The sequence below is a fragment of the Rhinopithecus bieti genome, unplaced genomic scaffold, assembly GCF_001698545.2.
Source record: "Rhinopithecus bieti isolate Rb0 unplaced genomic scaffold, ASM169854v2 scaffold_18548, whole genome shotgun sequence".
Taxonomy (NCBI): domain Eukaryota; kingdom Metazoa; phylum Chordata; class Mammalia; order Primates; family Cercopithecidae; genus Rhinopithecus; species Rhinopithecus bieti.
The window spans coordinates 1,271,465-1,281,002 of record NW_016809526.1 but is presented as its reverse complement, the minus strand read 5'-3'; the positions used below and the strand labels follow the sequence as shown (position 1 = coordinate 1,281,002).

General features: G+C 39.2%; 1 protein-coding gene and 1 long non-coding RNA gene across 4 annotated transcripts in view; one reads left to right on the top strand and one right to left on the bottom strand.

Moving 5' to 3' along the window:
* Positions 1-3,081, top strand: part of RSPH3 (radial spoke head 3) — a 24,789-nt gene extending 21,708 nt beyond the window's left edge. For 2 of the 3 annotated variants that reach the window (XM_017889671.1, XM_017889672.1), the window contains 2 exons: positions 1,969-2,055; positions 2,464-2,951. In XM_017889671.1, coding sequence (XP_017745160.1) covers positions 1,969-2,055; positions 2,464-2,774 — 398 coding nt within the window. In that variant the 3' untranslated portion in view covers positions 2,775-2,951. Of the gene's footprint in view, positions 1-1,968; positions 2,056-2,463 lie in introns of all 3 variants that reach the window. The other variant, XM_017889670.1, reaches the window with a different exon arrangement.
* The window catches only part of LOC108540559 (uncharacterized), a 38,172-nt gene that overhangs the window by 17,261 nt on the left and 11,373 nt on the right, over positions 1-9,538 (bottom strand). The window lies entirely within an intron of this gene.

The following is a 9,538-nucleotide window of genomic DNA, read 5'->3' as shown; positions in this document are numbered from 1 at the left end:
AGGCCGGGCGCGGTGGCTCAAGCCTGTAATCCCAGCACTTTGGGAGGCCGAGACGGGCGGATCGCGAGGTCAGGAGATCGAGACCATCCTGGCGAACACGGTGAAACCCCGTCTCTACTAAAAAATACAAAAAAATAGCCGGGCGAGGTGGCGGACGCCTGTAGTCCCAGCTACTCGGGAGGCTGAGGCAGGAGAATGGCGTAAACCCGGGAGGCGGAGCTTGCAGTGAGCTGAGATCCGGCCACTGCACTCCAGCCTGGGCGGCAGAGCGAGACTCCATCTCAAAAAAAAAAAAAAAACCCTTTGAGGGCAGCCATCAAGGTCATTTATTCATTTAATTAGGCTCTTACCCTGTTCCAGGCAGTGTTTGGTATTGGAGAAAAAGAAGGATCCCTGATCTCTGCCATTAGGGAACCAATAGCCTGATAGCTGTCTGTCTGTATCCCCTCAAAGTCCGCGTTCCTAGCTGCTCAGCCAGTGGAAAGGAAGAGTTGCATGTCCTCACCACCACCCACCTTCCTCAGGGTGAAAAGCACTTACATCCACCGTGCTTGGTGTACAGGTCCTATTTTGTTGGGCAGTAGTATTTGGGACACATGTTAGTAATGTTAATTTTCACTGATTACATATTCAATTCAATACAAAGAGGTGAGATCACAGACAAATATTATTAATATACATAGTATTTTTCATAGGTGATATCATTTGATACTCCCAATAACCCTGTAGGATAGACAGGTCAGATAGAATTCCCATTTTTTCAGAAATAGAAACTGAAGCTCAGAGAAGTTAAATGCCTTGCTCCCAACTCCTCAGGCAGTGGAAATATTAGGCCTCAAACTGACTTGGAACTCAGACTCCAAGTCCAGTGTTCATTCTCAGCTACCATCCTGCTGTCCTGGGCTCTAGCTTGGACTCTGTTAGCCAGAGAGACCAGTAGCCTTTTTTCTATCACAGATTGCCAAAATGTAAGTTATAGATCATTTAAAAGCTTGCAAATGAAATTCATACCTGAGATTACAATTATTTATAGTAGTGAATATAATATTCTATCACATTCTCCATTTCATCCTATTGAAAAATAAAATTAGATGCCTGCCCCAAAAAATACTGTTTTGAAACTTTAAAATGTATATTGTAATAGACCATATTTTTAAAATGCTTACACAGTAGATTTCAGTTTGAACAAACTTAATACTGATGGAAACACCTAGTTTCTGACCTATTTCTAGATGGCTGCCTCCTCAAATGCCCTCTCACCTGCATTCTCTGAGTCTGATCAGCTTCCTTGCATTAGGCTCTGGGCTTCAGGTAGAGACTTTCTTTTACTGGCATTGCTCAATTCCAGATTTGCATTGCATTTGGATTGGAGTTCTCCCAAACCCACATCCTCCCCCTTCCTCCCTGATCCATCTCAGATTGCACCTATGAAGGAAACTTCAAATGCCTTGACTCCAAGGAAGGCCTCATAGTTCTTAAATATTGGGACAGGCGCGGTGGCTCACAACTGTAATCCTAGCACTTTGGGAGGCCGAGGCAAGTGAGTCACGAGGTCGGGAGATTGAGACCATCCTGGCCAACATGGTGAAACCCCGTCTCTACTAAAAATACAAAAATTAGCCAGGCGTAGTGGCGTGCGCCTGTAGTCCCAGCTACTCAGAAGGCTGAGGCAGAGGAATCACTTGAACCTGGGAAGCAGAGGTTACAGTGAGCAGAGATTATGCCACTGCACTCCAGCCTGGGCGACAGAGCGAGACTCTCAAAAAAAAAAAAAAAAAAAAAAAATCACTTATGCAACAGAAGGGAAACTGACCGGAACATATATAAGGAATATGGCAAAAGTTATGCTGTATGAGTCTACTTAACACTTTTTATTAAGAAACTAATGTTGATGAGTCTATTACATTAGGAGAAAAGCACATTATTCCTCTGATGATACATAAAAATCAATGGATTCTTTTATTACAGATATTGAGATAGGATTTCTTCCATGGCTAATGAATGAAGTTGAAAAAACCATGGAATATAGTATGGTGGGAAGAACAGTGCTTGACAGTAAGTTATTTTATCCAAAAATTGATCTCTAAAATTTTTAGTAGAAAGAATAAATTGAATAATTGAAAGGTTAATTTTACAGTTCTAATACTTAAACTTTCAGTATATCAATTGTATTAATAGAAGTGCAAATTTTACCCTCAATATTATTTTGACTCTTTTATAATTTGATATCTATTAATATCTTCTGTCATTACTTCATAAATGATATTCTGTTAAAACAGTATAATTTATATTTAATGCATTAAGTGTGAAGTTAAGTATGCTGACTTCAAAAAAAAGGTTATGACATAGGAAAGGGATGAGGCTTCGTGAAGGTTTTGTAATCATCTGTAAGTCAGCATTATAACTCCTAAAATATACCATAATATGAAAATCATAATGATGTCTGGACACTTAACTTTTCAGTGTTGATCCGTGAAGTGGTTGAAAAGAGACTGTATATGTATGAGCATAAGGAAGACACACATCAGTCTCCAGAACCAGAGGATGAGCCTGGTGGTCCTGGAGCAGTGACAGAGTCACTGGAGGCCTCTGAATTCCCGGAGCAGAGCGTGTCACAGACACAGGGGCTGCTTTTAGATGGAGACTACCTACAAAGAACAACATATGACAGAAGGTCATCCCAGGAAAGGAAGTTTATGGAAGAGACAGAGCTGTTAGAGCAGGATGAAGAAACAGCAATGAGGAATTCCTTAGAGGAGGAAGAATTGTCATAGGAGGGGAGCTTCAAAGTCATGAAACCAATCAACAGCCAAATCAGCAAGCAATCAGGTAATGATGTGCGAGTCCCCTCAGGTTATAGAAATTATGTTGTATTTAGTCAATATGTCTTTTTGTCTAATGGACTGGGCCAATCAAATGTGATAAAATAAAACTAATTTGAAAATGAAACTAATTGAATTCATTTATTTAATAGAATATTCAAAGGCTATATTGTAATTCTAATGAGAATTATATTTAATTACTAGCTTTCTATTACCATTATATGTAACCAGCAAATATATTTTTCCTTAGTCTTTCTAATTTTACAGGTTAGTTTTTTTTAGTACGTATGATATTTAATGTTCAATATCAGTGCTGTCAGCCATTTAGCTTTTCTTCTCTATAGGAAAACTATTTCACCTACTATAAGAGAGAATGCCTAGCCAGGCGTGGTGACTCACACCTGTAATCCCAACACTTTGGGAGGCTGAGGCAGGCAGATCACCTGAGGTCGGGAGTTTGAGACCAGCCTGACCAACAAGGAGAAACCCCATCTCTGCTAAAAATAAAAAATTAGCCAGGCGTGGTGGCGCGTGCCTGTAATCCCAGCTACTCGGGAGGCTGAGGCAGGAGAATTGCTTGAACCTGGGGTGGAGGTTATGGTGAGCTGAGTTTGCACCATTGCACTCCAGCTTGGGCAACAAGAGCAAAACTCTGTCTCAAAAAAAAAAAAAGAGAGGATGCCTAAACGTTGTGCTACTGAAAGCTGCAGTGCTCCCTTCCTGCGAGGACCAGCTTCAATATTCAAGTAAGGCTTAAGGAATTCAGTGGATTAGTAATATGCTGTCATCTATTTTTTCACATTCCTGCTATTAAAAAATTTCAGGCAATGCCAATAAAGCAAAAATCTCTATTTGCCCTTATACAGTCTCACTCCCCTCCTCGAAGGCAGATCACTGTTACCAGTTAGGTATGAACCATCTAGGCCTTTTGTGAGATACTCCTATACAAATGTATTTGAAAATCTAGAAATTTATAGCTTGATTTTCTTTATATAAATATAAACATTATTTGCTTATTTTATTTTTCACTTAAGAGAATGTCTTAGATCTTTGAAGGTTAGTAGGCGTCCATCTCTTATCTTTTTAAAATATGGTTAAGGTATTACATATTATGACTGTGCTGTAGCATAGGGAATTAACATTTGACTTTTTAATCTGAATGTGTTAGAGAATTTACCTGCAGTATTAAAATCACAGATTATTTTCTCTCCAAAGCCTTGCTAATCTTAGTAAGCAGTAACTGAAGTCTTCGGAGCCTTTAGATAGACAGAGCCTGTTTTCTTTTACTTATTTTATTTTATTTTTTTGAGACAAGGTCTCACTCTGACACCCAGGCTGGTGTGCAGCAGCACCATCACAGCTCACTGCAGCCTTGACCCCCAGGCTCAGGTGATCTTCTCACCTCAGCCTTCCAGGTAGCTGGGACTACAGGCGTGCACCACCACTTCTGGCTAGTTATTGTATTTTTTGTAGAGATGGGCTCTTGCTGTGTTGCCCAGGCTGGTCTCCAACTCCTGGGCTCAAGTGATCTGCCCGCCTTGGGTTCCCAAAGTGCTAGGATTACAGGCATGAGCCACCGCACCTGGCTGAGTCTGTTTTTCTCAGAATACTTATAAATATATAAAAGTAGTGATTTAAAATAACTTATAATTATTAACCCATTTACCTTAATTTCTTTTAAGTTAGTTACCAAGAATGTATCCACATTTAAAAACTTTTAAAAAGAATGCACCCATTTTCCCATATGGTATTTCACTGTAACATTTAAGCCTCATGGCAACCTTCTGAAGCATGCATAACAATATTTGTATTTTTTAGTTTCTAATCCTTAATTCGATCAGCCAGCAAACATTAGCTGAGTGCCTGCTCTGCCTTGGGAATGAGGCTGCAGATACAGCAGTGAACAGTCATAAATACTACATGTTTTTTACAGCCTAGCAGTGGAGCTAAATGAAGTAAATGATGTAGATAAAGAAACCAAAGCTCAGGGATTTTAAGTGATTTGCAATAGGTGACAAGCCTAGTAGGGAGCAGGACTAAAGCTGGAACCCAAATCTCCTTACTTCTAATCTAGTATACTTTCTTCTAATAACTTGCTGTCTTTGTGAGGTATAAAGAATAATTTAAAATAAATTATTGCATTAAAAGCATTTAAAACATTAGAATCACACCTGTCATCCATCACTGGGCTGGTTCCATCTTGTTAAACAGTCTTTATGATCACCCAAAAATTTATAAGGTATTAATTTTGACAAGAAGACCAAAACTTTTAATTAGGGCTATTGCTGATTATTATTGTTATTACCAATTTAAAAATATCTGTAACTAATTTTTAGAAACCTTAAAATTGGGCCGGGCACGGTGGCTTACGCCTGTAATCTCAGCACTTTGGGAGGCTGAGGTGGGCGGATCACAAGGTCAGGAGATCAAGACCATCGTGGCCAACATGGTGAAACCCTGTCTCTACTAAAAATACAAAAGTTAGCCAGGCGTGGTGGCAGGCGTCTGTAGTCCCAGCTACTCGGGAGGCTGAGGCAGGAGAATCGCTTGAACCCGGTAGGTGGAGGTTGCAGTTAGTCGAGATCACGTCACTGCACTCCATCCTGGGAGACAGAGCGAGACTCCTTCTCAAAAAAAAAAAAAAAAAAAAAAAAAAACCTTAAAATTGATTTGAGGTTGATTATCTTTCATAATCCTCTAATTCTCCTTTAGAATGATCCAGTCCATTAAACACTTTGCAGATGCCAGACCTATGCTCTATAAATCCATAAATTAATTCAGTGTATTAAAAGAAGTCGATATCTATAAACCCCACACTTAATGGGTTAAGCTTAATTGCAATCCTAGTCCATCCTAGAGAGAAACCAAAATAATTGAGAGGTTAGGGCATTGTTGCTGTGAGAAAGCTTAGAGATAACACATACGTTATCTGGAGAAAAGAATGTTAAATGGAAACAAAGTTTGTGAAGAATTTCTTCAAGTACCTGAAGGATTTTATGGGAAATTACAAGATAGCATACTTAGGTTCCATATGTCTAGATGACTTTTCATAACTAAGCAACTTTTGCAAATGGGAGAAAATGGGTACCACTAACATTTGGATGGTTATGGGACCATCATAACATATGCAAAATGCTGGTTCTCCAACTATGACCCTCAATATGACTTTTAAAGGAATTATAAGCTCCAAATACTTTTTGGAGTATAAAAGTACTTGACTTTTCACACATTTGCTAATACACTTCTCATAAGTTTTATTTCTTTCTGATGTTTTGGCTAACACTGAGCTAACAGAAGCTAAATAATAATAAAATGAAGGACAGATAGTAAATATATTGAAATTGTCGTTCCTGGCTGGGTGCAGTGGCTTACGCCTGTAATCCGAGCACTTTGGGAGGCCGAAGCGGGCAGATCATGAGGTCAGGAGATCAAGACCATCCTGGCCAACATGGTGAAACCCCGTCTCTACTAAAAATACAAAAATTAGCTGGGTGTGGTGACACATGCCTATAATCCCAGCTACTCGGGAGGCTGAGGCATGAGAATCACTTGAACCCAGGAGGCGGGGGTTGCAGGGAGCCAAGATTGTGCCCCTGTACTCCAGCCTGGCGACAGAGCAAGACTTGGTCTCAAAAAAAAAAAAAAGGAAAAAAGAATAAAAAAGAATTGTAATTCCTGACATAAATTCCCATATCACTAAAATAGATCAGAGAGGTAGAATGTAATCTTCTCTAGCACAGGCATCGTTGCATTTAGACCATCTGAGGGCTATGAACATGGCCTGCGAAGTAACTCTGAGCAACACAAGGTGGAGTTTGAAAGCAGATTCAAAGCCAGACCACTGGGCTTGAGTTATGGTAGATGCTTAGTCAATAACATTGTTGAACAGTTCTAATTATTAGAAATGTCTTTCATACTGATTCAAAACCTGCAACTGAAAGATATGAGTTAAAAGATAAATTTATAGCATTGTAGGCTTGCTTATAATCAAGTGTTAAAGAGTTTGAAATTTTAGGATAAAAATATTTCAGATATAAGATGCCATTCAAGCAATTTTAACTTCTTTTGGAAAGAGAGTTCAAAATGAATGAATTTTATCACTATATTCATTTATGATTTTATAAATATGAACATTTTTGTGATAATTGTATGTTGTCTTTTAACATTTTAGATTATAACCACTAGGTGTCAGTAAAACCCTAAGGTAAGGTTGACTTGCTGCCAACTTCATGCATGATTTCGTGACCGTAAAAGACCTTGGTGAGCACAGTTAGAAAATATATTGTATTCCTTGGAATCTTCTAGACTCTCAATGAATATTTTATCTCACCCTAAAGTTATCTGTCAGCTCTGTAGGGGTGCCAGACTCTTAAAATGTTCATTTTAGAGTGGACTTTAGTTATCACATACTTCAGTATCTAATTCAGGATCCTTAACAGATGGTCAGTTAGTCTTTGTTTCATCACTTTAAGGATGAGGTTTTCACTTTATGAGCTGCTCTAGATAGCAATTCTGTCTTATTTGGTTTTGTCTCCACAGGCCTGGGCTATGGTAGATGCTTAGTCAATAACATTGTTGGCCAGTTCTCATTATTAGAAATTTCTTTCATACTGATTCAAAACCTGTCCTGTTATAACCTTTGCTTATTGGTCATAATCATGAGGGCATGATTATGGTAGAGGCAGAGAAAATAATTTTATTGCCGTATCAGCCCTATCATGTACCCCAATAAATTTTTCTTTATCCCCCCCCACCAAGTTTTTTTTCTCCCAATGAGATTCACCACTCTTCCCAATTATTCCTCATGTGGCACAGTTTCGGAACTTGCCCACTCACCAGCCTGGTCACTGTTAACTTGAAATGGCTATTTGGTCAAAGTTTCTCTTAAAACATGTTTCCCAGAATTAGGTAGACAACTCTAGGTGTAATCTGACTCAGCAATCACCCATCACCAAATCACTTTCTCTAAACTCAAATGCCTAAAAATTGTATCTTCCAGGACATCGGTGAGAAAAAGCCAAAATGAGTTTTGAGCAGCTACAATGTCATGAAGTCAACATACTTTGCAGTGGACCCTGCAAGCCTATCCTAACATGTTGCTAACCAACTAGGCTATTTCATTATTGACCCTACAACATTGTAGAAGTAACATTAACCAGGGAAGTGGGACTGCTGTGGGAAAACTCATAGCACTAACCTAAGAGAAATGGCAGGAAAAAATAGGTAACTCAAAAAGTATAGCAGTCAGGAGCAAAAACTGAGTATTCTTCAGCATGTCCTGACTACACCTTTATATTAAAGTACAATACAGAAATTAATGTGTATGGACAAAACACCTCTAGAATGGTGGAATAAGGATCTCTGAAAATCTGTTCCTCCATAAAAGCAATGTGAATGCAGGCCAGAATTGCCAAAATCAGCATTTTCAGAACTCTAGAAATTAACCAAAGGCTTGCAACAATGAGAAACATTTATTAAAGAAAAATGATTGAATCTTAGTAAGAACAGTAAACTTCATGGCATTTTAACTTGACCTGTTTCCATCCCGCTCTTCCCAGCTCCACCGTAGCCTTGAAAGCCAGTAACCAAGAAACAGAAGCTTAGGAGCTATTGAAAGGAGCGTAAAGGCTTGGTGCCTCCCCACCCCCACAATAAAACCTCATCTCCAGACGGTTGTCACTACTTGGCATCTGTGGCAGCTCTCTGGAAAAGCCCATTTACAGGACATGTCTTTATTTAACCTGACTCAGAGCTTTCTCAGTGACAAAAGTCCTGACATCAAGGCATTAAGAACAAAAAGCAGCAGCAATTGTTTAACATCACAGCGCCTGAGGTAGCGCAAATAAGAGACTGGTAAAAAAAAAAAAAAAAAAAAAAAAAAAAATTGAAAATCTTGAGAGTGCAGTGTTGATAAGGGGCTTTGAAAAGCTTTGACGTTTGCTGGGCGCTGTTTCTCATGCCTGTAATCCCAGCACTTTGGGAGGCCAAGACGGGTAAATCACAAGGTCAGGAGTTCAAGACCAGCCTGGCCAACATGATGAAACTCCATCTCTACTAAAAATAAAAAATAAATAAATTAGCAAGGCATAGCAGCGGGCACCTGTAATCCCAGCTACTCAGGAGGCTGAGGCAGAAGAATCACTTGAACCCAGGAGGCAGAGGTTGCAGTGAGCCAAGATTGCACCACTGCACTCCAGCCTAGGTGACAGAGTGAGACTCCATCTCAAAAATAAGAAAAACTTTGACATTCTTGGGAAACTATACATAGGGTACATGTGTAGGACTCCATGCATGCCCAGAAAAGAGCTGAGAAGGCCTGAATCACTCACTTCTGACTGACCTTAAGGATCTGCACAACCAGAAATTGAAAGCTAAGACAGAGTTAAAAACTGCCAAAATAGTAAAGGCATACCCAACACACACAGAGCCCCTCAACAAAGGATGGAAAACTTACTGGTTCAGGGCATTTAAGGAAATCTCTAATCATTACCTGATTGCCAAGCTAACTAAGCAGAGACTTCAGTGACCACACGCAGTAAAGAATACAGATTTTACAAAATTTTTCCAGAGAAGTCGTTAAACAAAAAATAACGAAACAGCAACAAAAAACCCAGGTTGGACAGGTGGCACAAGAATATAACTTTCAGAGTTACTACATTATAATTATTTAAAGTGTTTAATTTTCAGCAAAAAAAAAAAAAAAAAAAAAAAAAAAA